At 59.0% G+C, this 27,854-nt stretch overlaps 1 protein-coding gene across 2 annotated transcripts; it reads right to left on the bottom strand.

Moving 5' to 3' along the window:
* Nucleotides 1–164: 164 nt before the first annotated feature.
* Nucleotides 165–24,111, bottom strand: CRB2 (crumbs cell polarity complex component 2). 2 transcript variants are annotated; one of them, XR_008666105.1, is made up of 14 exons: nucleotides 23,979–24,111; nucleotides 15,370–15,693; nucleotides 12,837–13,032; nucleotides 12,597–12,736; nucleotides 12,008–12,193; nucleotides 11,681–11,794; nucleotides 8,043–8,918; nucleotides 7,443–7,951; nucleotides 6,698–6,863; nucleotides 5,190–5,976; nucleotides 4,442–4,555; nucleotides 3,772–3,889; nucleotides 1,587–2,162; nucleotides 165–1,361 (listed from the first exon to the last, which is right to left on the bottom strand). XR_008666105.1 is itself a non-coding variant. In XM_055337844.1 (13 exons), exons 1-13 carry the CDS (start codon nucleotides 24,073–24,075, stop codon nucleotides 1,938–1,940), a joined length of 3,852 nt encoding a protein of 1,283 aa, XP_055193819.1. In that variant the 5' UTR covers nucleotides 24,076–24,111; the 3' UTR covers nucleotides 1,452–1,937. The 2 variants fall into 2 exon arrangements, 1 of the variants encoding a protein (XP_055193819.1); XM_055337844.1 differs by lacking the exon at nucleotides 165–1,361 and having other exon boundaries at nucleotides 1,452–2,162.
* Nucleotides 24,112–27,854: the final 3,743 nt, after the last annotated feature.

Here is a 27,854-nt window from a genome sequence, read left to right on the forward strand (position 1 = left end):
GCGCCTCTGCCGAATGCCTGTGTTGGGAGAGCTGGACCGGGCACCGAGAGAGGGGCTAAACACACCCAGCAGCCCCTGATCTGGTCATGACCCCTCCTCTGGCTGCCCTCGAAAAGGACAGGTGCCAGATCCCTTAAAAGCAAAAGAGGAAGACAACATAGGGCTCCCAGAAAAGTGGCACTGCTTTTATTTCTTGGGGTTCCATGTGTCTTAGAGGGGTCTGTAAGAACACAGGTTTGCCAAATCCCTGATTTAATAAAAATAACCAAGGCACCAGCTGTGGCTAAGTTGCTGGTACCAGATGTTTCCTCCCCCACTTTCCCAGGAGTCATGATGGAGAAAGTGGGAGAAAGGTGCCACTTCCTACAGGATGAGGCCTCAGCAAGTCCCGTACCCAGTGTTCAGGGCACTTCCTATCCCAGCCTCAGCTGAACCCCTCAGTCTCAGCCACACTCAGGCTGCCTTACCCCCCGTCACCACTTGGCTCTACCTCAGATTTGCCACCTGGACCTCTGGAAGCTGGCTGAGACCCCGAGGGCAACTAGGTAAAGTCAGCCACCAATCTAGAAGTGAAAAGGGGTCTCCTGGCCTTGGCACAGGAGGTGGTGGCCTGGGAAGCAGGAAGGACAGACGGGCATGTCTCCAGGTCAAGGATGAAGGGACTTCCTGAAGCTGGGAGGAGGCTGGGCACTCGGTGGTGGTAGTGGGGACTGCCCTTCTGGGGTCAACGGGATGGCATTTTCAGGGAAGGGACTGGGAGCAAAGCCAGTTCCTCCTCTGCATCTGTGTCTGTGTCTGCAGGACCAGCCCTGACACAAAGAGGTGATGCCTACATTTGCTGAAATCACCAAGCAACTCTGAGGGCTTCCTGCGAGTCCTGAATCCCACCTCCCTCACCCCCTGCCACATATGCAGCCATTGAGAGAGGCCACTGGTCTGTGGGTGGAGGAGTGGCCTCCTCAGGCAGCTGTGATGGGAGCACTGGAACGGGAGAACCAGAGGTGGTTGGGGGCCAGGGGCGGAAAGTTTGCTCCCTTATCCTGGGCCTCCTTGCCACAGGAAAGGCCCCTCCCCCACATGCCCTCGCTCCCAGCTGACAACCCTTCCTGAAAACCAACAGGGTGATCCACAGAGCCCAGCAGCACACAGTGTCCATCTAGGGCACTTTCCCGTCGTCATCGCAGATCCTCACAACAGCCCCGTGAGGGAGGCAGAGGCTGTTCTCCCCAGAGAAACCCCGCGGCAGGGCGTGACATCTCAGGCAGCTGGCCCTCTGCCCCTGCACGTCGGCCCTGCACGTGGTCTGTGTTCCTGCACTTCCGGCCCCTGGCACAGGCAGAGACATCTCCCTGAAGAAGCATCTGTCCTGGGAACCAGGGGTCACTAGCTGATGACACCCCACCCCCACCCCCACCCCCAGTTTCCAGCAGCCTCCAGGGTTAGGAGGACGCCAGGGCTGAGGCCTGGGTCACTGGGGCCTTGGCCTGGCCTGGCCTCCTGGGGAACACATATTGCCCCCTGCCCCGGGGCTGGGAAAGCCCATCCCTAGAGCCCAGTGGCCCCTCCAGGGTATCGCCCGTACCCACCACACCATCATGTGCAGGCACAGCAGAGACACGGACACGCCCACTGGCCCCATCCAGAATGCTCCACTGCTTTCTGCAGGCCCGCAGCCCCCAGGTCCACGCTCACACACACTGTGTGCCCCTCCCCTGCACAGTGGGTCCCCCGGTGAAGTCCACGGCCTGTCCAGGCCCCTATCTGCTTCCCTGAGTGCCCCCCTTCTCCTGTCCACAGTGGGGCAGAGGTGGGGGCTGCCAGCAGAAGGCCTGGGCCCTGCTGCTGCAGGAAGAGGCTGGCCACAGAAGCAGCCTCTCTGGTCCTCAGGTGGAAATCAGCTGGGACCTCACAGGTGCTGGAGCAACGGCCAGGCAGGCTTAGATGAGTCTCTCCTCTGGCGGCACCTTGAGGACACTGTCCATTTCCAGCCGGGCCCCAGCCACCTCCTGCTGGCTCGGGCTATAGGTGCCCTCTGACTGACGGCGCTTCCTGGCTGCCAGTATCCCTGAGAGGAGGCCCAAGAGGAGAAGCAAGAGGCAGGCGCAGGCCGCGGGCACCACAACCTCCAAGAGCGGGAACGGGAGAGGCAGTGGCAGGCCTTTCTGCAAGAGATGTGCGGATGAGGGGCAGGCGGGGGGGTTCACATAAACCTCACCGCGGTCTAGTGGAGGGGCTGGGGGTGCTCCTTCCCTCCCACAAGGACAGGAATCTGCTTTATTTCGATCACTGCTAAGTTCCAAGTCCCCAGGGCAGCAGCTGCCTGGTCGCACTCAGCAAGCAGTAGAGGTGAAAACAGAGGCTTTGCCCAGATGCCCCAGACACGTGACTAGCAAGCCCAGACTGGCAGTCTCCTCCTTCTGCCCCCAGGGCCCATGCCCGCCCCCACTCCCACCTTCCTCAGCCCTGAGTTCCAGCTGCAGGCCCTTCCTTTCCTGGCCAGAGTGGGCCCTGCCCCCAGCCTCCCCCGGTCCAGTAAACTCATCCAATCTAAGGCAACAGGGACTCACTCCCTTCCCCATCCAAAAAGGGTGGTCTGGTTTTTTAGTGTCTGTGGAGACCATGCTTAACCCACAGTGGCAGGCTTGTCAGGCAGCAGCAGGAAAGGCTCCCCAGCCAGGAGGCCTGGGTGGGGCAGGAGTGGAGGCTGGCCCGCCTAGCTGACCTAGCTGATGGTGAGCTCAGAACCCACCAGGGGCTGTCCAGCTAGGGAGACGGACGAGGCTTTGGGGAGCCCAGGAAATCTCTCCATCTCCCATTATAGAACCAGGATGCCCCCAAGAAAGACTACGGGCCTGGATCTGTGAAACCCCCAAATCACAGAATTCTTAGATTCCAGAGCCCAAGGGTCTCAGACTCACGGGCCCTCCCTCTGTCCCAGGAAGCCTCTCAGCCTGCTGTGACCTGGGTCCCAAATCTCAGTACCCAGCCCTAAATGGGCAAAGGTACCCAGGGCTGTCGAGAAAAGTTCATACCAGCCCGGAATGGGTCCTCACCAGCTTCCACCCCAGGTGCTTCTGGGAGAGCTGTAAAGCCATTTCCTCCCTTGGCCCTGCCAGGAGGGTAGGTGGGGGAGCCAGAGGCTATAAAGTTCAACTTGAAAGGAAACATTCTCCAGAAGCAGAGGGGATTTGCCGGTTTATGACCCGCGATGCCAGAAGCCTACAGAGATCAAGGCTCCTCTGTGGGCTTCCCTGCCTATGTCTCTCCCACCAGCACCCACCGTGGGCTCACCGCCCACTGGCCTGTGGCGCCTATTCTGACCCCCGTGGGAAGGGGGTCAGGGGGAGCTACCTGCTGGCCCCCATCTATTGGGCTCCTCCTCAGTGGGGCCTCCTTGAGGTCAGGGGCTGCCTTGGGCAGCCAAGGCAGCTCTGGCTCAGAATCCCGGGCTTGCCAAACCTTCCTACTCAGAATCCTAGCACAGGAACTGCTGGAGATTACAGGCTCTCATATCCACCAACCTAAATCCTAGAATCCCAAGATCCTGTTGGTCCTGAATCCCAGTCCCAAACAGCACTTGCCAGAGCCAGAGCCCAACTAGTTCACTGCTAGTCCCTAGAGGAATGCTGGGCCCTCCCAAGCTCTCCAAGTCTCCTTCCCTACAACAGGGCTGGTCCAAGAACAGCGCCACCAGAGCCTACACACTCCCCTCCACCCCAAATCATCTCACTACAGTCCAAAAGAGGACTTCCCAACTCCCTCCTCACTCACCACCACCTCACAGAACTGGCCCGAAAACCTTGCACTGCAGATACACTCAAAGAGCCCACCAGCAGCCCGGCAGGTGCCTCCATTCAAGCAGGGGTTGGCCTCACAGGGGGTCTGGCACCTGGGAAGCAGAGAAGGTGAGGCTCGGAGTGCTGCTCCCTCCTGTATCGCCTCTTGTAACCCCGCCTGCTTTAGCTTCTCCAAACCACCCCCAAATAGGCAGGTGTCCACCCACTGTCCCCATGGGCTGTCCCCGCCTGCCAGGTGACTGAAGCCAACTGTGCCCCAGCATTCATGAGTCAGAATGACCCGCCGGGTCAGAAGCACGGGGAGGGGGTGTGTGGAGGAGAGGCAGCTGCCCGGAGATGCTGATTCCCTCTCTCTGAGGTGGCCCAGAATGTGCATGCTCACAGTCCCGATGCAGGAGGGCTGAGGAGGAGGCCCCCCAAACCACCACGAGGCAACTACTTCCTCAAGAGACGGCGGAACAGAGGGTGACCTCGGAAGCCCCAGGAGGAAAGAACTCATGTGCCAGAGGTGGACTGCCTGGCACTGTGGTCACAGTGAGGGTTGAAAAGGGGTGAAGCATCCACACCCCACCTTGCCGGCCCTGATGGGAGGGGGTTCAGGGGCCCATCCCGCCGGCTCCCAGGTCCCTGGCCTCCAGGCCCACCTCTGGCCAGCAAAGCCCTCCTGGCAGCTGCAGTTGGCACCCTGGGGCCCATCACAGGGGCCACCAATGAGGCAGGTGACGTTCAGGCTGCATTCCTCTGGCAGGACAGGACGCCTGGGGAGAAAGCACAGAGGCTGCAGTGGGGGCAGCACGCTAGGGACAACAAGGTGGACGACCTCCAGGCCCTGGATGGGAACCTCTCCCCAGGCTCAGAGCCCTTAGAGAGGCCAATGAATGCCAGGATGGTCCTTGGAATGAAAGCATTTTCCTAAACATAAAACCTGGGCCTGACATTCCTCCGGGAGGAGGGGGACGGGGAGGCCAGGCCTCTGCCAGATGAGGCCGCGCAGAGTCAAAACCAGGCTGCAGAGGAAGCACCCAGGCCTCCCGCCGGCTCACTCTGCCCCTCATGCTCGGGAATTAATGAGGATGAACGTGGACAGTGGGCGGCCAGGCAGGAGGGCCTCCAGGTCTCCTTCCAAACCTAGCTCTGGGTTCCCCCACCCCCTACCCACCGCACCCCCCCGCCCCAGACAAGACAGAGTCATTTGTCTCAAATTCAAACTTACCTGGGTTTTATCTGGCGACTCCAGGAGGCCGCCGCCGCCGCCGCCGCCCTTCTCGTTCCACAGAGGAGGGCACGGAGGCTCCGAGAAGGGAAGCGGCCGCCCCGTGGACTTGGGCCCCACCGCCCCACATCCCTGCCCGGGATGCCCCCAGCCCCTCCCCCCACCCCCACAGCGCGCACCTGCAGCGTGGACCCGCGAAGCCGGGCGAGCAGCGGCACTCGAAGCGGCCGTCGGGGCGCGCGTGGCAGCGGCCGCGGGCACAGGGCGCCGAGCCACACGGGTCGGCGCGGGCCTCGCAGCGCGGGCCTCCCCAGCCGGGGCCGCAGTCGCAGGCGAAGCTGTCGAAGAGGTCGCGGCAGCGGCCGCCGTGCAGGCAGGGCGAGGGGGCGCACACGCGCGCGCCGCGGCAGCCGAGGCGGGGGGCGGGCAGCCCGGGCCAGGCCGCGAAGTGCTCCCGGGAGCCGGGCGCCGCGCCAGGCCGCGGGCGCGCCAGGGGCAGCGGGAGGCCGCCGAGCGCCACGCGGCCCAGGCAGCCGGTGAAGTTCTCGGCCAGCAGCACGCGGGCGGCGCCGGGGCCGCGCAGGAAGCCCAGGTCCCCGGCCAGGCCGCGCAGCGCCACGGGCGTCGGGGCGCCGTCCAGCCACAGCAGCCAGCGCGCCGCGGCGGCCCCGGGGCGCTCCATGGCCAGGCGCACGCGGTGCCAGGCGCCGTCGGCCACGCGCGGCCCCCACGCGGGCAGCACCGCCCCGGGCGCGCCCCGGCCGCTGCGCACGCCCGCCGCCAGCGAGCCGTTGCGCAGCGCCAGCCAGACGGCCGCGTGGGCGCCCGCGGTGGCGCGCAGCAGCCCGGCCTCGGGGTCGCGTGTGCGGAAGGCCAGCGACAGGCCGCCGAGCCACAGCCCCGACGATGCGTTGCGCCCGCTGAAGGCGGCGGCGGGGCCCTCGCGGAACGTGGCTTCGGCCACACCTGCGGGGAGAGGGAGCTGGGCGGGGCCTGCGCGTGGCACCCCCGTGCCCCCACCCAGCCCGGGGCCATCGCCCCCACCACCGTGGCTCCCCCCCCAACCCCCGCCCCGGGATTCCCTCCCTCCGGGAACCAGCTTCGGGCTGAGCTGGGGAAGCTGACCTGAGCCGTTGGCGCCCACCCTACCCCCCAGGTCACAGACCAGGCAGTGCTACTGCCTCTGCCGCTTCCCTCTTCAGTGGAGCCGCTCAGTCTCATCGCTGAGGCTCACTATTCACTGCAGTCTTTTTTTTTTTTTTTTAATGCACATCATGTCCCTCTCCTGCCTGACTAAGATGGCCCCACAGCTCCCCACCGACAGCTCTGAGCTGTCTGGCCTAGCTTTCAAGGCCCCTCCTGGCAACATATCCACCCCAACACCTGTAACTATGTTTCAGTTGTTCTTATAAAAACCCAGGGCCTTTGCACATGCTGTTGCTCTTCCCTAAAATGTCCTCCTCTATGTCTAGAGTCTTACTTGCCCTTGGAAACCTGGTGAATGTTGTCTCCCTCCAGAAAACCCATCCCTCTGGATGCAATGGCCTAAGCACCCTGGGGGCCTAACCATACTGGGGGCTGTTAGCATCCTGGTCCACTGCCCATGAGGCCTCAGGGTAAGGGTGGGCTCTACCCCAGCCTGGCTGTCCAGAACCCAACATGTGGGCTGCCCAGAGCGTGTACTCACAGACAAAGCCATCAGGGACCTCTTCACAGGTGGCAGGTGGGAGGCAGGGCTGGCCAGGACACCACAGGTGCTGGGCACATGTGGGCCCCGTGAAGTTGACAGGGCAGGTGCAGTGGAAATCATTCCAGGTGATGAGACAAGTTCCACCATTGAGACAGGGGTCAGGCTGTAGAAAAAGCAGGGCAGGGGTAGGCTCAGGCCTGGCACTAGCATCATCCCACCATGACCATCCCTGCAGTGGCTCTGCATTTTGAGCACCAACTGCAGACACATTCATGTCTCACAAACATATAGAGAGGCAGTCACTATTGTCCCTATTTTAGAGATAAAGAAACTGAGGCTCAGAGAGAAGAAGCTACTTGCCTGGCTCATCCAGGCAGTAAACAGAGGAGTCAGACTTCGCACTCAGGCCATTCCAATCCCAAGGCTGGTGCTTTGTCCATGGACCCAGGGATGTCCCTGTCCCCCATGCAGCTCCCACAGAAAGGCTCAGGCAGCCCTCTGCCTGGGTCAGGGTACCCGTCTCACACCAGGACTGGGGAGGGAGACATGGGGACAGCCAGAGGCCAGGAGCAGCAGGGCCAGAGAGATTAGTGTGAATCCTGCTCTGCCACTCTCTAGCAGTGGAACTTGGGCAGAACGCTTCCCCTTCTGCCATTTTCATCACCAGAAGGACACGCTAACCCCCAGTGATGCAGGGTAGACTCTGAGAAAGGGACCCACCCCCATGCCCCGGGGAACTCACACTGCAGGTGTCCTCGGAGACGCAGCCCATGGTGAGGTTCCAGGACTGCCCACTGCCCAGCTTGCTGGGCTGGCTTGAGTTCCCCAGCAGCGGCGGAAAGAACGGGAGGTGGAGGTCATTGAGTCTCAGGTCCTGGAGGCAGCCTCGGAAGGGCCCACCCCAGGGCTGGGCGTCAGCAGGGAGGAGCCTCCCACCCACATGCACCTGCTGCCCCAAGCCCTGCAGCTGCTCAGGCCCGAAGCTGAGCGTCACCAGGTGGCGGAGCCCATCATCCCAGCGCTCAGGGAGCACCAGGGTAGGACTGCCCAGCACCTCGGCCTGGATCTGGCCCCTGCTCAGGAATACTGTTAGCCCAGCTACCGAGTCGTTGGCAAGCTGGAGTAGAAGGCCAGCAGGTTCCCGGGTCCGGAGGAGAAAGGACACGGTGAGGTTGGGGCCTGGCAGCTGGTGGAGCAAGAAGGAGGCAGCGCTCAGGGTGCCCCGCAAGCCAAAGGTGGCAGCGGGAACCTCTGCAAGGAGAGAGGGCATTAGGTATGAGGCCCGTGGGCCACGGGAAGGCACACCCTCTGTCCCGGGGGGCCCACCTGGCTTGTTCCTCACCATCAGCACAGGTGGGACCACTATAGGGCCGGGGGCATTTGCAATGGAAGCGAGTCCACATGTCCACGCAGGCCCCTCCGTGGGCACAGGGTGGAGGCTGACACTGCTCACGGTGCTCACAGCCCAGGAGGACGTTCTTGCCGAGATCCTCAGGCAACAGGAGGGACCCGTCCACATGCACGTCCTGGAAGCAGCCTTCGAAGGCTGTGCCACCCAGCTGGGCGGAGCAGAAGCTGGCAGGTATCAGGGCTTCAGAGGCCATGGGAGCCGGGGTCACAGGCCCTGAGGCCACACAGAGCTGGGCAGGGCAGTCCTTGTGCCAGAGCCGCAGCTCCAGGACCCCTGGGCGCAGCGAAGCCTCCACCTGGTGCCAGTGGCCATCATTCAGAGCCACGTCCGGGAGCCTCAAGGTAAGCACGGTGGTGTTGCTGTGGCTCCAGAGTGTGGCCCGAAGTGTGCCCCCCGTCAGCGCCAGCTCCAAGCTGTCCTGGCTGTCCGTGCGAGTGGCCAGGACCCCAGCAGGTAGTGTGGTGCGAAACCTCAGTGCCAGACCCAAGGGGCCGCCAGCTGGCAACGATGCCTGCACGGGGCTCCCAGCCACCACAGAGAAGGTGGTGTTCTGGCCACAAAAGGCTCCGTGGGTCCCCGGCGGGCAGTGGCAGGCATAACCGTGGACCCCAGCCTTGAGGGTGGGGATGCAGGTGGCACCCAGTGGGCAAGTGTGGCCCTGGCAGCCAGTGAGCTGCACGGAACAGTCATGCCCACCCCAGGCGTCCGGGCACCGGCAGATGTAGCCCGCCACGGTGTCCTCACAGGTCCCCCCATGGAGGCAGGGCTCCGACAGGCATTCGTCCACATCTTCCTGACACGCCAGGCCTTCAGGAGAGACCAGGCCAAGGCTCAGCACTCAAGGCAAGAACCACACACAGTCTTACCGCAGTGCTCACATGCCTTTTGGGACTAGGATCTCAACACCTAGCAACCAAACAAATTCCCAGTCCCCAAAGGATTTCTCGTGGTTCCCTGAAGTCCCAGGAGGCTGGAATCTGAGATACCCCTTCCTCCACCATGTCTGGTGGGTCTCTGTGCCCCGTGGGTTCAACCCTCTAAACACTCCCTGGTCTTTCCTTTTCTCCCACCCTACCTCTCTGCCTTACCAGCTTTCAGGTCCACAGTGTCCTCTCCTTTGCCTGCCTTCAGTCCCCTCTACCATCCATCTCTACAAGTAGCCAGAGGTCTATTTCTAAAGCATCTCCTGGCCAGATTCCCCAGTGCCTCACCCTGGCACTCAACATCCATCCTGGGCTGGGCCCTCCCAGGTCTCAAGCTTCTTTTCTTTTCTTTTCTTTTTTTTTTAAGATTTTATTTATTAATGAGAGACACAGAGAGAGAGAGAGGCAGAGACACAGGCAGAGGGAGAGAAGTAGGCTCCATGCAGGGAGCCCGATATGGGACTCGATCCCGGGTCTCCAGGATCAGGCCCTAGGCTGCAGGCGGTGCTAAACCGCTGAGCCACCCGGGGTTGCCAGGTCCTCAAGTTTCAACCCTGCTCCCTACAAACCTTGAACTCCCTGTTCCTCCAAGCATTTCCTGGAAAACATTTCTGGAGCTTTGCTCATACTGTTTCCTCTGCTTGGAATGCCTTCTCCTCACTTAGCCTGCCTTTCAAACTCCTGCTCATCCTACAAAGCCCCAATTCAAAGGGCCAGTCCCTTAGAAAGCTTTTTCTCTGATTCCCACTCCCAAGCTCTTGTGTCACTCCCAACTCCCTGCCCACTTCCAGACACAGCTCCCTAGAAAGTATGTGTTTACTCAGCTGGGATCTCCTCGGGGGGCCTGAATGTGTCCTTGGTGCCCAACAAAGGGCCTAGCATGGCTTTTGTGGCTAGAGTGCCGGAATAGAGGAGGGAGTGGGGGTGGATGTATGCACCTAGGCTCCATCCCCCAGTCCCTCTGCCCTAGCACCCCATGTTGACTATGGGGGGGCTACCTCACCCTCCCCTCCAGGAGCTCCCATACCAGGATGGCCCCAGCTTGGGTCAAGAGGCCACACAAAGCCCAACCCCAGCTCAGCCAGAGCCTCCACAAAACAACCAAGGCCAGCCCTTACCACTATACCCAGCTGGAGGAACCCACAAACACCACATCCTCCTTTTGGGGACAGCCAGCCGCACCTTATCTTGCCCAAGGCCCCAGCCCTGCATACCTGCCAGGAGCCACAGGCCCCTCAGGAAAGTCCACAGAGCCCGTGGCCCCATTGCACTTCCCCATGGACGGCCAAGGATGGCAAGTGGGTGCTGGGCCAGAGGAGCAGAGCTCCCGTCTGACTAGCCGCCTCCTTCAGAACTGGCTCAGGAATGCCAGGCACCGGCCTCCCCCAGGCCAACACGACCTGAAGGGAGGATGGGGGTGGACAGCGGCCAGGAGCCTAGTGCTACAGCCGGGGTTCCTCTCCCGGCCCTGACCTCAGTTCTGACCTCCCTGTCACCCATGAGCTGAGCTCAGCCTGGGGAGGAGCTGGGCTCTGGCTGACACTGGTGAACCTCAGGAACTGACAGGCCCCTCTCAGTCCTCCATTACTTCATCTGTAAGAACCCTACATTGAGGAGGTGGATGAGGAGGGAAGGAAATGCACAGAAACACATTTCTCGGAGGTAGTGGGCCCTAGTGGGCCCACTGTGCACCAGACACCTGCTCCCGGGCAGGACTCAGGGATTCTCAGCCTGGGGGCGGGGGCGGGGGGTAGCGTGCAGGGTGGCTATCAGGGTGGCCAGGGGAACACTGAGCCCAGCGTCTTTGGGCGATCACCACCTCCTTCCCCTGGGCAGGGGAGACAGTGCCCAGGAAACCTGCCAGAGAGAAAAGGCCGTGTGCTCAAGCAGGAATGCGGGTGGTGCGGGGGAAGTATCACAAGCATTCCAGAGGGGGCAGGGACACTCTGAGTATGTGAGGAGTTCTTCCACACTTCACCAGCTTCCGTGGAACGATATCTGCGTGTCTATGCATCTGTTGTACCCCAGGCAGGGAGAGGCTTTCTACAGTCCAACTCCTGCCCAATGCTCCCCAGAGGTCATCACCTCTCTCTGTGATGCCCCCTTGACCTCTTTCATCCTCTCCCTGCAGGGCCCTTGGTTCTCCTTGCTCGTCTCGCCACACGTTCTCCTGGACAGCCTTGGCCACCCATGGCCTTGGTTGCCAGGATTGTACTCCTGAACCCCAGCCTCTGGCTCTTCCCGGGCCCTAGACCTTGGACCACCAGCCCCCACCCTGGCTCCTCCCTGTGGGTGCTCTGCAGACACTCAGACTGAGTATGGACGAGGCTCCACCCAATGTCACCCAAGGCAGAAGCAGCTGGCATCCCTGACACCTCCCACTCACGCCTGGACTAACCCCAGGGGCTGTAGAACATCCCTCCTAATTCGCTCTCAACCCAGTTAGTTCCCTCCACTTTCACCTCCATAACCCGGGTCCCCCACTCAGCCCTGCTTAGTTGTCACCAGGACCACCACACCCACCTCCTTCTCGATCTCCTTGTCCCCATCAGTCCAGCCTCCACGCGTGGGCCAGAGGAACCTTCTCACCCCAGGCCCACCACCTTTGCCCTTGCCCTGCCCCAGTGTCCATCCCACCCCAGGCACCTGTGTAGCCGTCTGGACAGTGGCACTGGAAGCCATTGGGCAGGTCCTGGCAGCGGCCTTTGTTGAGGCATGGCCGTGAGGCACACTCGTCCACATCCACGCCACATTCGTCCCCTGCAAGAGGGCCAGCTGGGTTCCCATCTGCACCCTCAGAACCAGACTAGAGCTGCAAGGGCCCATTTTAGAGCTATGGAGACTGAGGCCCAGTGAGAAGTGCTGAGTCCGGCAGGTGGCACAGATGTGGCAGGGCCAGGCCTCAAGCGGAACCTTGGCACCCCTCCCTGGGCACCCGGACTCTGGTGGACCCGCTTCCCTGGGAGAACTCACCCTCAAAGCCGGGCGGGCAGCGGCACAGGAAGCCAGCAGCACGGCGGAAGCTGAAGGCGCCGGGGAAGGTGGCCTGGCTGCCTCCGTACAGGGCCGGGTCTGAGCGCTGCAGGCACTGCCCCCCGTGCTGACAGGGGCTCGACGCGCACTCATCCTCATCCACCTCGCACTGCTGCCCGCTGTAGCCTGGGGGCACACGCGTGGGTGGCAGGTCACAAGGGGTCACAGGCGGCGCCCCTCCACGGCTGCCAGGCCACCCTGGGGCCAGGCTGGAACACAGCTCAGGATGATACTGAGGAGGGCGGGGTGCCCACGGCAGCCTTCATCGGTGCCGCGTGACTATCGTTACTGGTTCTACTGGGCATCTTGCAGGGGCCGCGGCTTCACCCTCCCGCTGCAGGCCTGGGAGCAGGTGCTGTGATGAGCCCTATTTTGCAGATCCCCGCAGACGTGGAGTTGGGAGAAGCTGCAGTCACATGCACGCGCAGGTGAGCCCCTGCGCACACCTGCCAGACGCGCGCACACGCACACACACGCACACACACGCACACACACACACACACACACACACACACACACACACACACACCTGGCCAGCAGAGGCAGCGGAAGCTCGCCAGACCCTCGAGGCAGGAGGCGTTGTTGGCGCAGGGCTCCGAGGCGCACTCCAGCACCTCCTGCTCGCAGCGCGCACCCTCGTAGCCCGTGTCCGCGCAGTTGCACTGGAACCTGGAGCAGGGCGCGGGGCCAGCTGAGCACACCGGAGCCCCCCCGCCCCGCCTCCACCGGCCCCCCCTTCCCCACGTCGGGGCCGCGGTCCCCCGCTCACCCGTTGACCAGGTCGTGGCACTCGCCCCCGTGCGCGCAGGGCCGGCTCTGGCACTCGTCCAGGTCCAGCTGGCAGCTGGCGCCCCCGTAGCCCGGTGCGCACACACAGCGGTAGGAGCCCACGCCGTCCAGGCACGAGCCCCCGTGCAGGCAGGGCGACGAGGCACACTCGTCCACCTCCACCTCGCAGGTCACCCCTACACAGGGCCGGAGACACAGACAGATGGACACCCAGAGGGAGGCCGAACGAGGTCCGGGCAGGCAGACTCGAAACCAGCTCCGGACAGTTACAAGGGGCGGAAACTTAAGATCCAGAGAGAAGCCATTGGTCCCCTGGTCCACAGCAGGTATTTCTTGAGCCGGCAAGGGCAATGGGGTGGACACAGGACAACCGACCCTGCCTCCCTGAGCTCACAGCAGTGTAGCTGGAGACCAGGATTAGGTCAGTATTACCTAGATGCGAACTGATTTTTAATGGTTATAAGCTCTGCAATGGGAGCATCCTGGATCCCCTAAAAGCAACACCCGGAGTTCTGGCCTGGGGAATTGGAGTCAGGGAAGGCTTCTTGTAAGGCGAGACTTTTGAGAGGTGAGTAGGCATTTCCTAGATTGGGATGGGGCTGTGCCAGCACTTGGACTCCAGACGCGGGAACCGGTCCAGAGTAGCATGGGGGCAGGGGCGTGATGCTCTCAGAAAGGGGAACATGGAGAGTCAGATTCAAAGGAGAGGGCAGAGGAGGTGAGGCAGGGGTGGGGGTTGTAGGGGCTTCGGGACCCCATTCTGGGCTTATCCTAAAAGTTGGAAGCAGCTGAGTTACAGGATTCTGTCTACACCGTGGAAGCCTCACTCTGCCGGCTTTGAAAAAAATGTAGAGGCACTCCATGGGGGGAGGGGGGCACCCCGGCAAGAAATGCTGGAGTAACCAACTCCTCCTGGTTCCCCTGCACCGTGTTGCTTCTAAAACTACAACTCCTGAGTCTGGGAAGCCCCTCAGGCCTGGGCAAAACTGAGACAACCAGCAGCCCACAGGGGAGGAGATGTGTAGAGATGAAGGGAGACGGAGAATCTCGGGTTTGGGGATGTACTGCCTGAGTTCCCCCCAGGGGGCCACATGTCACAGTGGACTCCAGAGGCCCTGCCTCTGCGCCCTATGTGGGGTCGGTCCTGGGGGGCTAGGGACCCAACTGGCTCCAGCTGGAAACCTCCCCCCTTCCCAGCTCAGTGAGCACAAAAAACAGCCCCTCCTTCCTGTGACCCCTGGCTCCTCCCGCCCCAGTCCCACTCCCACCTTCTGTGCCAGGGAGAGCCAGGCCCTGGCCACCTGGAATCCCAACCTCCCTCGCCTGGCTCTGAATGGAAGGAGGAAAGAAATGAGTCACGGCAGACTCTGCCCCCACTCACATCCGCAACTCACCCAGAAAGTGTTACCCAAAGCGTCCAAGCACATCTGGCACGCACACACCTGCCAGCAGTCACACACCTACGTTTCCCACAAATGCATTCAGGAGCCCAGACACCCGCAGATCACACAGAGGCCCTTTGCATGATCTCCCTCACCCGTGCACAGCTAATATGCCAGACACCAGGACTCTCGAATAGTGAGAAAGATACGTGGGACCTGTTTCCAGTCTGTTTCAAAGTGCCACGATCCATATCTTCACTGTAAGCTTCCTCCCCGGGGACCCAGCCCCCACAATGTGTACCCCTTGCTCTGAGATGACCCCAAACTGCCTTCTGCCCTCAGAGCAGAGTTGTCGGAATTCAGGGTTGAAACAACCAGGAGTGTCTATACTGCACGCTCCCCCACTGCCCTGAACCTAGCCTCTCCCAGACCTGTGCCCAGCTGCCCCCGCTTCCTGGCTTCTAGACAAGGGCTCCAGGATGCTCCTGATTAAAGTGTGGATGGGACTGGGACAAGGCCATACTCTAGAGAAAATCAGCGTGTACTCATGCCAGTCCCTTCTCTGAGTCCTTGAATACGCTGTATAGACATTATCTGCCCACTTGAGACAGCAGAGATCCTTGGGATACGTTCATGTTTGAACAAGACCACCAGTGTCTCTATGCTGGAGCTTTAGGGGCCATCCAGAGGAGAAGAGTGTCTACACGATAACCTGAACCATACCAGGAGTGTCCATACTTTAGAACCATCAGATGAGCCAGATGGTGTCTACACAACAGCCTGACACAGCTCTGGAGTGAGTTGATGCTAGAAATACCGTCTAGACTTGTCCTCATTAAAGCCAAACCAGGCATACCTGCACTCTGGTTCCCCCAGAGATGCCTGGGGGTGTTTCCACCCCCCAGTGCTAAACTGAACTGAAATAACCTTTGTCCAGTGTCTGTTAAATGTCAGGCACCAGGCACCCTCACATGTTCCTACTGTCATCCAGAGCTGCCAGGTTAGCTTGAGGAGCATCAATTCTGTAGCGAGCCCCAGAGCAGGAAGTCAAAGCTGAATGCATGATTTTATACCCTGAGCCACTGACAGGATGGACAATACAGACCTCCTCCTGGGAGGGGAAGTGATTACCCGCATAGCCAAGGGGACAGCGGCACTCATAGCGATCAGCCAGGTTGTGGCAGGTGGCCCCGTGGTGGCAGGGCCGGGATGCACACTCGTCGATGTCCAGCTCACAGCGTGGGCCCTGGAAGCCTGGCACGCAGTAACAGCGAAAGCCACTGGGTTCTGGACCCTGGGGCACACACAGAGCACCGTGGTGGCATGGTTGGGTGGCACAGCCACGGAGCTCCGTGGGCTCACAGGTGTAGCTGCCGTTCTCTAGAGCCTGGCACTCGGTCCCTGGCATGCACGGGTCCGAGGCACAGACACCTGGGGTCTCCGAAGGCATTGTTCCTGCAAAGAGAGAAAACTGGCTGGGCAGGGTGGACCAGGATGACCCCCTCCCCACAGTCAGGCCCACCTCAGACCCCAGAGCCAGGCAGTCTGTATTCAGGACAGAGGGGGGACCAGGGGCTCCACAAGCCGTGTCCCCCCAGGCCATGCACAGCTATAGCGGAACTGAGATGGGTTCAGGAGGGTCTCCACGGCAGAGAAATGGGCCCCTGAGGCTTGCCCTCCCCGCCCCCCTCTGCCGCCTCCCTTTGCCCTCCCTCCCCTCACCACTACCCCCACCATGTCCCAGCCAGATTAGAGGGTGGACACTGACCCTGGAGGCTTTGCGCTTTGCCTGAGGTCTCCAGGCAAGTTAGTACCAGGACAGCCTCCAAGCCTGTCGCCCAGGGAGGGGGGTCTCCTCTGGGTCTCCCCTTCTGTGGCTCCATTTCCTCCCCAAGGGAGCTCCTCCCACTGTCCCCTCCACCTCTCCTGCCAGGGATCTGGCAGCTCCTTCCCTGTGAAACCGGAGATGATAGACTTCAAAGGCAGGGACCCTGAGCTGGGCCCCCCTCCCTGTCCTTCCTTCATGCCCTATGCCCCACGCCTTGGGCCTAGAAACCTCTCTGAATCCCTGGCCCTCACTGTATCGCCCCCCCCTTAGCAATTGCCTAAGCAGCTGGCCTGGCCAAGGTCACAGGGTACAGGGCAGGTGTTGAGACCTGCTGACTCACACCTGGCTGCCTCCACTGCATTAGAGGGTCACCTGCTATTCTGGAAGCCAAGACACTGGGAGAGCCAGCCCCTACCCTCCTGAAAGCCTGTAGTCCTGGCCTTAAAGTAAAACTGCACTGGGTTCAGATCCCAGCTCAATTACTAGCTCTGAGACTCTGAGCAAGTCATTTCTCCTACTGAACTTCTGTCTCCAGCCAGAAAGGGGATGAGAAGAGGGCACGCCTCACAGCACGTGGGAGGATTCAAAGCCTCAGGCATTGCAGATGCCCACTTGTAGGAACTCAGGAACTCGGTGAGGGATGGGGGAGGGGAACCAGCCACGAGCAGGAGGCACCCCCCACCTGGGGCTCTGGGAGGCATCCCTCCCTGGCCCAGGTTGTCATCCAGACACTAACCAGGCCCAGCACCTCCCTTCCCCCAGCTTAGTGAAGACCCCCCAGATAAGGCTCAGCAGCCTCTCAAACGTCATCCGCATTCCACCAGGCAGGGCTGTCCACGGGCCGACCCCCACCCATCCCCGCTGGGGCCCAGTAGGACGGGGGACAGGGATATAGAGACACAGAGTGGGGCACCAGGGGGAGAACCTGGCTGTCAGGCCCACCCCTGAGTACCCAGAGCACCTGACAACTCAGCATGAGCTCTCTAACTCCCCAACTGGGGCCTGGGGCCCACCCAGGGCTCAGCATGTTGCAAGGGGGCAGAGACTCTGAGCCACTTTCAGGCCAAGAGTACCCCGGAGGGCTCTAGTGTCCATGGCCCCTCCCTCTCTGACCACTGTCTGCTCCAACTCAGGGCATCCAGCCCCAGCCCCCTCTCCCAAGCCTGGTGATAGAGGTAAGGGCCAGGCATCTGGGCCTCTCTGACGGGCTTCTGGGCAGCTAGTCTTTCTTTTTCCCACCACAGCCACTGTGGCTGATCAGTTTAGAGCAATGTACTTTAGGGCTAGATGGCCAGATGAGGGTGGGCAGATAGTCTGATGGAGGTGGGAAGGTGGCCTGATGGGGTGGGAGTGGATCGAGCTCCCTTGGGAAAGGACACAAACCTGGCTTCTGGGGTTTGAATAGTGCCACCTCGTGGGGTATTGGGAGGTGCCACTGAGATGACATGAGTGAAGCCCTGGCACCCAGTGAGCCTTCATGAAGGGCTGTGGCTATTTTGATCTCGGTCAAGACCAGGAGACAGTAACCAGAGCTCCGGGTCCAAGGGGCCCTGGCTGCCGGGTCCGGTACCAACAGGCCCTCATTTATTTATTTTTTCTTAAAGAATTTATTTATTTATTCATGAGAGACAGAGAGAGAGAGAGGCAGAGACACAGGCAGAGGGAGAAGCAGGCTCCATGTAGGGAGCCTGATGTGGGACTCGATCCCGGGACTCTAGGATCACACCCTGGGCCAGAGGTAGGCCCTAAACTGCTGAGCCACCCAGGGATCCCCCTACAGGCCCTCATTTAATGCCAGCAAGGCACTGCTCCTCATCTGTGGGGCCTAAGGAGACCCTCCCAATCTGAGGCTTTGCCCCCAGTGCACAGCAGATGGACCAGGCTGGAGAGACGTGTGCAGGGGGAAGGGGCCAGGTGCTGCATCGCCAGGGGAGCAGGTGACCCTACATGACGGTGCCCCAGGAGACAGAATCCACCCACAGGGGAGGAAGGAGCTCCTCGGGGTCAGAGGCAGGCAGAGAAGGAGGGAGCTGCCTATCCCACAAGGTGTGCAGTAGCTCCAAAAGCCTGCATGTGAGAGGCAACCGTCTTTCTTGTGTATTCCTGATTGATCTTCACGTTTCCCTTAGGAGATGAGTGATCCTGCTATTCTCATTCTACAGCTGAGGGGAGTGGGGCTCAGCGATGACAGGACTTCACTGTCCCACAGCCTGTGAGGGGCTGTAATCCAAACTCAGGTGTCCCTACCCCAGAGCCTTCACTCTCAAGGTTCCAAAACCTCTGCCTTGCCTTAAGAATATTTCTGGGGCACCTGGGTGGCTCAGTCAGTTGAGCATCTGCCTTCAGCTCAGGTCATAATCCCAGGGTCCTAGGATGGAGCCCTTCATCTGGCTTCCTACTTAGTGGAGAGCCTGTTTCTCCCTCTCCCTCTGCCTCTCCCCAGCGCTCAATTTCTCTCTCTCAAATGTGTAAATAAGATCTTTTTTAAAAAGTACTTAAAAAATAGATTTCTGCTTGGATGGCATAATCGGTTGAGCCTCCAATTCGTGGTTTCAGCTCAGGTCATAATCTCAGAGTTGTAAGATCGAGCCCATTGTCAGGCTCCAGGCAGAGGGAGTCTGCCAAGACTCTCCCCCTCCCGTCCCCTCTAAAATAAATAAATAAATCCTTAAAAAAAAAAAGTTGTGGGGGAGGGGGCAGGGCGGGGCACCTGGGTGGCCCAGTTGGTTAAGTGGCTGCCTTTGGCTCAGGTCATGATCCATGGTCCCGGGACCAAGTCCTGAGGGTCGAGAGTCTGGGCTCCCTGCTCCACAGGGAGTCTGCTTCACCCTCTTCTCCTCATCCCCGTTGTGCACTCTCTTTTTTGCAAATAAATAAAATCTAAGAAAGAAAGAGAGAAAGATGGAGAAAGAAAGAAAGAAAAGAAAGAGAGAGAAAGGAAAGAAGAAAGAAAGAAAGAAAGAAAGAAAGAAAGAAAGAAAGAAAGAAAAGAAAAGAAAGAGAAAGGAAAGAAGAAAGAAAGAAAGAAAAGAAAGAGAGAGAAAGGAAAGAAGAAAAAGAAGAAAGAAAGAAGAAAGAAAGAAAAGAAAAGAAAGAGAAAGGAAAGAAGAAAGAAAGAAAGAAAGAAAGAAAGAAAGAAAGAAAGAAAAGAAAGAGAGAGAAAGGAAAGAAGAAAAAGAAGAAAGAAAGAAAGAAAGAAAGAAAGAAAGAAAGAAAGAAAGAAAGAAAAGAAAAGAAAGAGAAAGGAAAGAAGAAAGAAAGAAAAGAGAGAGAAAGGAAAGAAGAAAGAAAAAGAGAAAGAAAGAAAGAAGAAAGAAAGAAAGAAAGAAAGAAAGAAAGAAAGAAGAAAGAAAGAAAGAAAGAAAGAAAGAAAGAAAGAAAGAAAGAAAGAAAGAAAGAAAGAAAAGGAAAAGGAAAGAGAAAAACAGATTCCCGGCAGTCCACTGCAGCCCTAGGGATTTCGAGCCGCCAGCCCGGGTCCCCAGGGCCTGCACCGCAGCCTGCTTCCGGGAGGCTTTGCACTTTGAGGCTCGGGAGCTGCAGACCCCAGTCGGCGGCCTCGCAGGGGGTGAGGCCAAGAGGCCCCGCCCGCCCTGGGCTGAGAGGCCGAGAGGTGAGGGCAGGGCCGGGCCACGGGGGGCGGGCCTTGGGCCCGGCTGGGGGCGTGGCCTGTTGCCAGGGCGACGAGGGGCCTTGCTTATCTTTACAAATCCCTCCTGACCTCTCAGGCTGCCTGGGACGACCCGGCGCGGGGAGGGATGACACTCGGCGCGGGGAGGGATGACACTCGGCCCTCCCCTTCGACCTGCCACCCGGTCCCTGAGGAAGGCCCAGACCCCACTGCCAGGAAGGGAATTCTCTCCCCAGAGAGAACGATGATCATATTAGACTAGTAACCATTTACTGAGCGAGTACTACGTGCTCCAGGCTGCGCTCGCTACACGTCTTGCATCTCTCATTACACATTTCGTTTGATTTAAATCAGGAAAGGTGAGTGCTGTTGAGAAAACTTCAGTGTTCTAACTCAGAGAGGTTATAAACTTGCCCCAAATCATCCTTCCAAAAACTAAGAAGCAAATTATCTCCAGACTTCTGAAAGGTCCATATCTCCCAAAACATGTGAAATTCCCACTGCTCAAACTCTAAATGGCCACCTATGTATTGTCATTTTTAGCACTTTCCAGCCCAGCCTCTCCAGCCCCAGCACTGGAAAAAGTCTCTAAAGGTTGGCACAAGGGTGGAGGTTCCAGGATGGGCCTGGGCAGGAAGGTCAGTCCTCCCTCTTTAACCAGAACCAGTCTATTAGCAATCCCATTGTGCTTCAGGCCTCACTCAGTGCCTAGCAACTCCTGCTTTATGCACACTTATAACAGGCCTCATGCTATCTGCTAACAACCGATGGGAAGAGTTTACCTAGGGCATATTTGGAGAAGCTTCTTGTTGATACGGCAAGAAAGAGGATATTTCTGAGAAGCAGCCCAAGATCTTGTGAGATGTGGGCGCTTCTAACCTGGGGACAAACACTGTTCATCTAATATCACGAGGCCCCCGAGGACAGGACTGAATAACAACAGTATGGTGGAGTACAGACACTGCCTCAGAGCCACCAGGAAAGGTCTAGGTTACTCTAACAAGACAGGAAAGTTTGGAATACTCTTTCATAAAAACGTGTGCATCCCGGGGCTAAAGGGGGGTGAATATTTATAACTTTGGTAACAACAGTGGCAATAATGGCAGTCACAATTCACCTCGCACCCCACTCCTGGCACTGGCATATCCCAGTGTTCTCATGCCTTGGTCTCAGAGCCCAAAGCCAGAGACACTTCCCAGGGTGAGGGGAAGACCTGGTGAGGCTCTGGCCCCCCAAACAGACCACTTCTATTCGTGAGTGGTCTCCTGTCTAGAATGTCCTTGGAAACTGGGGCTTCCATGCCAAAACTAAGTTGGAGAAGCACTGTGTTTTCTCATCAGATTCTTGTGACGATCCTGAGAGTTAGCTGGTTGGTCCCTGAAGGGGCAGAGGCACAGTGACAGACATGGCTTTCCCTAGGCTAGCACTGAAAACACTAGCTTGGCGACTCTGGGCAAGTGACTGACCCTCTCTGGGCCTTATTTCCTCCTCTGTAAACTGGGATTATTAGAGCCAACCTCACAGGGTAGGGGTGAGATTCACAGTCCATTATGTGGGGTGCCAGGCTGGCTCAGTGGTAGAGCACGCAACACTCGTTCTCAGGGCTGTGAGTTCAAGCCCCATGTACTTAAAAATAATTTTTTTTTAAAAAAAAAGTTATTTATTCATGAGAGACACAGAGAGAGGCAGAGACACAGGCAGAGGGAGAAGCAGGCTCCCCACAGGGAGCCTGATGCGGGACTCCATCTCAGGACCCCAGGATCACACCCTGAGCCAAAGGCAGATGCTCAACCACTGAGCCACCCAGGTGCCCCCAAAAGGAAAATCTTTAAAGGGAGCCTGGCTGGCTCAGTCGGTAGAGCATGCAACTCTTGATCTCAGGATTGTAAATTCATGACCCATGTTGGGTGTAGAGATTACCTAAAAATGATAAATAAGTTTTAAAAATCTTTAGTAACAACAAAAACCCAAGTCCATCACGTTAGTCTGTTAGCCCAGCATTTTCCAGGGGTTGGCTGGTGGTGTTATTTGCTCATCGACCAACAAACGTTTACTTGGAGCAAATGCTGTCTGGCCAACCATGTTGATGCTTGTTCACATGTGTGTGGCTCCCGGTCCCTCCATGCCTCCTCTACCCCAAAACACCCCCCCTACCCCACCACCTCTGGTTGGAGGAGGGGCCAGACTTGGGGACTGGGCTGCTGCCCTTTGTCAGCCAGGCTCCCTGGGCGGCAGGCAGTCGGGCAGGATGTGAGAGCCTAACATGCCGCATTGTATTCCAAGATGCTTGGTCCTCTCCACAGCAACCAGCCAGGCTTTTGTGGCAGAGCAAGCCCAGGACAGAGGGGCTCAGCTCAGGGCCTGGCAGGCATGAGCAGCAGAGCCAGGGGCCCAGGGCTTCCAGAAACCCCATCCCCTCTGGGATGCAAATTACTTTTCAAGTGACACAGTCCCCAGCCTCTCCCCTCCTAGCACTCAGGCCTTTGGTGCTAGAATCCAGAAATGCTCATGCCCACAGTGCCCTCACCACAGCTTTTGAGGATCCTCATGGAGGGGGCTCCCCACACAGAAATCCTAGTGGGAAAGGCTGCCCCTGGGCACCCCAGCGGGGTTGTATGGGGGTGACCGTGGACAGCAGCAGCTACTTTTTCTGTGGTATCCATCTCCTTTGTGTTCCCTCTGCCTCAAGGTTCACATGAACGTACATTTGAGTGTGAATGCACATGTCGATATACACACACACACTGGTATGTGCAGGCACCCATCACGTACCTGTAGGGGTGTGTGTGTGTGTGTGTGTGTGTGTGTGTGTGTGTGTGTATGTGTGTGTGTGTATGTGTGTGAATGCATGTGTACTGGCTCTGCATGTGCTTGTGGACACCTGCTCATGTGGTGGGGTGCATTCCACACCAGTGTGCCGGTGTGTGTGTGTGTGCGTGCACATGTGTGATCTGTGTGTGCACATATGCATGTATTTGTGGCTTTCTGTGTACACTTTTGTCATTTTTGTGTGTATACATGAGGGTATGAGTGTGTACATTGTAGGGCAGGGGGCACATACCAGATCCACAGACCAGATCCAGATCCTCATGCCCCAGATGTGCAGAGAGCAGAGAGCAGGCCCTCGGCTCCTCTCAGGAGCTCCAGCTTTGCCTCAGGAACCCAGCTCAGAAGCCCCCATCCCTGCCAGAGCTTCAGTGTCCTCCACTACAAAATGGGGTTCTCAACCTCCCCAGAGCCCTCCAGGGAGGAGGAGACCAAGGCTTTGTGAGCCAAGCCCCATGAATGGGGAGGAGGGCCCCAGGTAGGACCTAGGAGGTTTGACCTCCCACCCTGGGAGTTAGAGGGGTGGGTTCCCCCCAAACCTCCAGCATGCTGTGAAGTCCAGGCCACCAGCCCTGGTTGACTCCCTCCTCCAGCAGTGGAGGCGGGGTCAGGGGACTTCCCAGGCCTGGCCCCGTAGCTATAGTGACCAAGACAAAGCATCCCCCAGACCCCCCAGGAAGAAGTCCAGGCGGCGCACACACGTGAATCCTCTTGGACAAAAGCAAAACTGTTCAGGCGGATGGGGTCTGGCTTCAGGAAGCCTTTTTAGCTTGGTCTGGGAGTGTTGGGGAGGGGGTAGCAGTGGACACACATGCTCCCAAGTGCCTGGCCACCCCTTGGGGCCCCAGAGCACCCCCAGGCTCCCAGGGCGGGCAAGGTAACACCCAAGTGGAGAGGATACTGGCAGGTCCCTGGCTACCCTGGTCTCCTTCCCTCTCTCCAGCACAATCCACTGGGCGGGGTGTGCTGCCCCCACCCCACATGAGCTAAGATACAGTCCAACCCACTTGACAACTTATATCCCACAACTTGGGCTAAGACACAGCCCGCCACACCCAGAAAGCCTCAGACACAACTGGAGGCTCACCCGGGACAGCTCACAGCTTTAACATACCCACAGCCAGCACACACTCACAACCTGGGGTGAGGCTCACACTACCTGCAACTCCCCACGCTCAGGCCTCAGCCTGGGACTTCCCAGCCCCAGCACCCCTCCCTCGATCCTTTCACAAAGGCCCCCAGGCCTCACAGCAGCCCCCGAGGCCCAGGACACACTCCCCTCTGCCCGAGGTGGCCAGCAGCAGTGCACCCTTCTGCACCCATACCTGGGCCTGCGCCCAGCCCCGCAGTCAGGCCTGGCACCCACCTAGACAGCCCCAGGGCCCAGGGTATCCACCCAGGGAGACAGACCCTGCCCCGGTCCCCCATCCCCCAAGGCCTGTGACCCCGACTCACCACCCAGGAGGGTGAGGGCAGGAGCCAAGAGCAGCAGCAACAGCAGGAGAGCGGCCAGGGGCCTGGACGCCGGGGCCCCAGGCCTGGCCAGCGCCATGGCAGTGCTCGCTGGGCTGTGGGAACAGGCGGCCCGGCTGGCTCGCACCCCCCTCTCCCTCCAACCAGCACTAATGCCGTGGACAGAGGCCCGGCCCCGCCCTCTCCCCCGCCTGCCTCCTCCCCCACCCAGGCCCTCCCAGGCTGCTCCACTGGGAACAGATCCTAGAGGAGGGGTCTGGCCCGCCCCGTCGCCCCAAGTCCCAGGGCAGCACATGGGCCCAGGGGCCCCTGCAGCTCTGACCTGCTCTGCGTACTCCCCCCACCCTCCCCCTCAGATCCTGCTGCCTCACCCTCCTGGTGGGGGAGGAGATGATGCCAGCTACTCCCAAGCCCTAGGTGATCCCACCCTGCTGGACACGCCCCCATCTCTTCTCAGCCTGGGCCCCCTCTCCAGCTCAGGCCCCGAGCAGCCGGCAGCCTCCCAGCAGCCTCTTCTCTGTACAGAAGCCCCAGCCCCTCCCACGTCGCTTGTCCCCTCCCAGTGCCCCCACCTGACCAAGGTACTCCCCCACTCTGCAGCCAAAGCCCCTCCCCGCCTCAGCCCAGCAGCTCCTGGTGGCTCTTCCTTCTCACTGCCTCTGAATCCCATCCCTCCCCTTGACCTACACAGACATACGGCCCCTCCCACCATGGCCCTCAGGATGAGGCCCCTGGCTCCCTCCACCCTCACCCCTCCCTAACCAGCCAAACAAAACCTTTTCCATTTCTCCCCTTTGGCCTAAATCTTAGCCTCTACCGTTTGCAGCTCAAACCTCAGTGGAAACCTCACTGCAATCCAAGGCAGCCCATTCTACTGAATGGCAGTTCCAATGGCTCCCCCGCTGGGAAGTCCTTCTTGTCTAACCTTACAGTTTCCTGCTGCACTTGATGTTTGCTTGCTGCAGGCTGGAAAAGGGATGTTGTTTGCATGGAGTGGGGGGGGTTCTTTGGGGGATCCGGACCCAGGAATCCAAGCCATCTCAAAGGCACTACAACATCAAAAAGCAGCCCATTCTTCCTTCCCTTGTCCTCAGCTCCAAGGCGGGGAGTGGGGGAGGAACCTCCTGCTGAAAGGACTTTCTGAACCTAGCCACCAGCTTCTGCCAATGCGCCCCATTTGGTTCCACTCAGTGACCGTGGACTCAGACCACCCAGAACCTGTGCTGGGTTCTGGGATGTGCCCTGACGCCCTGAGGGCACAGTCTGGAGCCCAGGCCCTAGCGTGATTGAGGGAGCTCTGGCTGTACCAGCTGGTCCCCGGAATAGCAGGGAGTCCGGCAGTGGGCATCACTGCATAGGTGGCCGACAGCTACGCGGGTCCTCCAACCCTGGCAAAGTGCTCAGCAAGGGAGCCAAGGACCTGGGGGGGGGGGGTGCTGCTCACATCCCCTGCCATCCCCACCCCAGAGTCTTGTTTCCTCCCTGTGGGCGGTGCTCCTAGGTGTCAGGACTCCAAACCACCTTTAATCCCTTGCCTGCCTCTCTCCTATACCAGGAGCTTCCACCAAGCCCCTCCCCACCCCGTGGGCAACACACAGGCCCCACAGCCAAGTAGATCCCGGTCTGAGCCCCGCTCTACCACTGATGGGCCGAGTGACCTCCGCGCGCGACTTCCTCCCCCGGCCTCAGTTTCCTCACCTGTAAAGTGGAAATAACAGTTCCAACCTCCTAAAGCTCAAATGAGCTGCCGCAGCAGTGCAGCTTCTGTCCATTCTGTGTCTCAGAGGGTCCCGAGAGGTCGGAGAAGCCCGGGGAGGACGGGGCGTGAGGACGGCAAGACGCCCCCCCCCCCCCCCGTCTCTGGACACACAGACACCCACGCGTTCACACCCAGCCTGAGGGCCTTGCTCCCACCCGCACCCCCGCCCGCGTCCTGCAGCCGCTGTGCACCACCTTGTGGCCAGACCCGGGACTGTCGGCGAGGCGGGGGGTGGGGGGCACCCTGGACCCTGGACTCGGAGGAGGCCTGAGAGCCCGGGTGGGCTGTAGGCGGAGGTTACACGGGGCGGGCCGTCCTGACACGCTCCCTGCGGGGGTCCGGAGACGAGACCGTGAGGGGGGCCAGCCCTCTGCGGAGCCCCTTTTTCCATCCTCCCCACTTGGGCGCCAGGTGCAAGGAAGGGGAAAAGGACCTTTTATCGTCCCCTGCACAGCACAGCAAGGTCAGAGTGGTGCCCGTTTTACAGATGAGGAAACGGAGGCTCGGGAGGTGACATTGGCTGTTGGGGTCCCTCAACCGGTGGGGCAGGGGTAGGATTCAAACATGGGGGTGCCTGCCACCACCCCTTTCCATTCCTTGAATCGTTGAGTTCAAGTGAAGTGTTAAGTGCGCTCCACTCTGCTCAGGAATTATTTGCTGACTTCTCCCTGGCCGGGGGTACCCACCATCTCTGACAGTACAGCTTCGTGCTGGGGAGCCCCAGCTTTGGCATCAGCCCCACCCTGTATGAATCCTGATTCTGGTCCCTGCCCTTAGGCAAGGCCTTGTTGGTCTGTTTCACTCTTCTGGACCCTCGTTTCCCCACCTGTAAGTTGAGATAACAGGACCTACCTCACAGTACCCTGGAGGTGGGCTCCTGCCACCAAGCAGGCACCTGTTGGGGGAGGGGATGTGTCCCAGGACTGCTCCCCACTGAGCAGATCTCCAGGATGGATGCCTCTGGACCTTCCAAGTGACATCTCCCCTGGATCCCCCCACCAGGGGCCTGCATCTCCCTTCTCAAGAGACTGTGTTGGTTCTTCTGTCTCCCACTCTCCACACAGACCCCTCCCTCCCTCTCCTCCTCTACCCCATCCAACCCCCAAGGACCTCCTTCCCTCAGGCTTCCAGGAAGTGGCCTGTGGAGGCAGAGAGGAGAGAGGGGGGGCCCGGGGCATTTCCTCCCCCTCTGTCTGCCTTTTGGGGCTGGGGCACTACCCACTACTGCTCTGACCAGAGGCCCCTCTGTTGCTTCAGCCTTCACCAGCTCAGGTAACTCTGTTCCCTCTGTGGCTAAGTGGGGCCACCTTCAGCCCTGACCTCCCCAATCTCCCAGAGGCCTCTCCTACTGTCCCCTACTCCGTCCTTCTTGGAGCTGTCTTCCCTGGCTTCCCTCCTACTTTCCTGGCTGTCCCTGGCTCTTTCCTTCCCAGTTGTCAGGGTACAACTGGGATCGCTCTCCAGTAAAAAAAAAAGGGGGGGGGGTTCTTTTATGTAGCACTTTGCTGCACAGGGTTATTATGAGGATTAAATAAGTAATTATTCATGAAGCATTTAGGACAGTGCCTGGCACATGTTAAGAGCTAAGCAAGTTCTGATTAAACCAATAAGGAAAGTAATTTAGAAGGATGTGTATTTCAAGTTGCAAATACTTTTATCAGCTGCACTAGAAGACATGATAAAATGACAAGACACTTGTGCCTATACATCGAGTCCCCTGAATGTGACAGCCACAAATGTGGACTAGTAAGGAGAATGTCAAGTTGGCAACTCAAATACCACAAGTAGTGTTGACATTAAATGTATAATTTTCTGAAATGGTGACAACTCTGGGTAAGGTTCTGAACAAGATAAAGAGCAGTATTCCTTCAATTTACATGGAAGCTGTATTTCTGGCAATTTCAGTGTATGTTGAAATTCAGAGCATTCATGCAAAAATGCTCTGTATTTATATTCAAGACTTGGGCTCTTGCTCAGACACAAACAGGTGTTTTTTTCCTCTACTTGGATGTCTGGTAGAACATTCCAGAGTCAATGGCATATGAGACATTATTTGCAGTATGGGTTGTTCTGTACATCACAGGCTGTCCAGGACCCCA

The sequence above is a fragment of the Nyctereutes procyonoides genome, unplaced genomic scaffold (assembly GCF_905146905.1).
Source record: "Nyctereutes procyonoides isolate TBG_1078 unplaced genomic scaffold, NYPRO_anot_genome, whole genome shotgun sequence".
NCBI classification, from domain to species: Eukaryota; Metazoa; Chordata; class Mammalia; order Carnivora; family Canidae; genus Nyctereutes; species Nyctereutes procyonoides.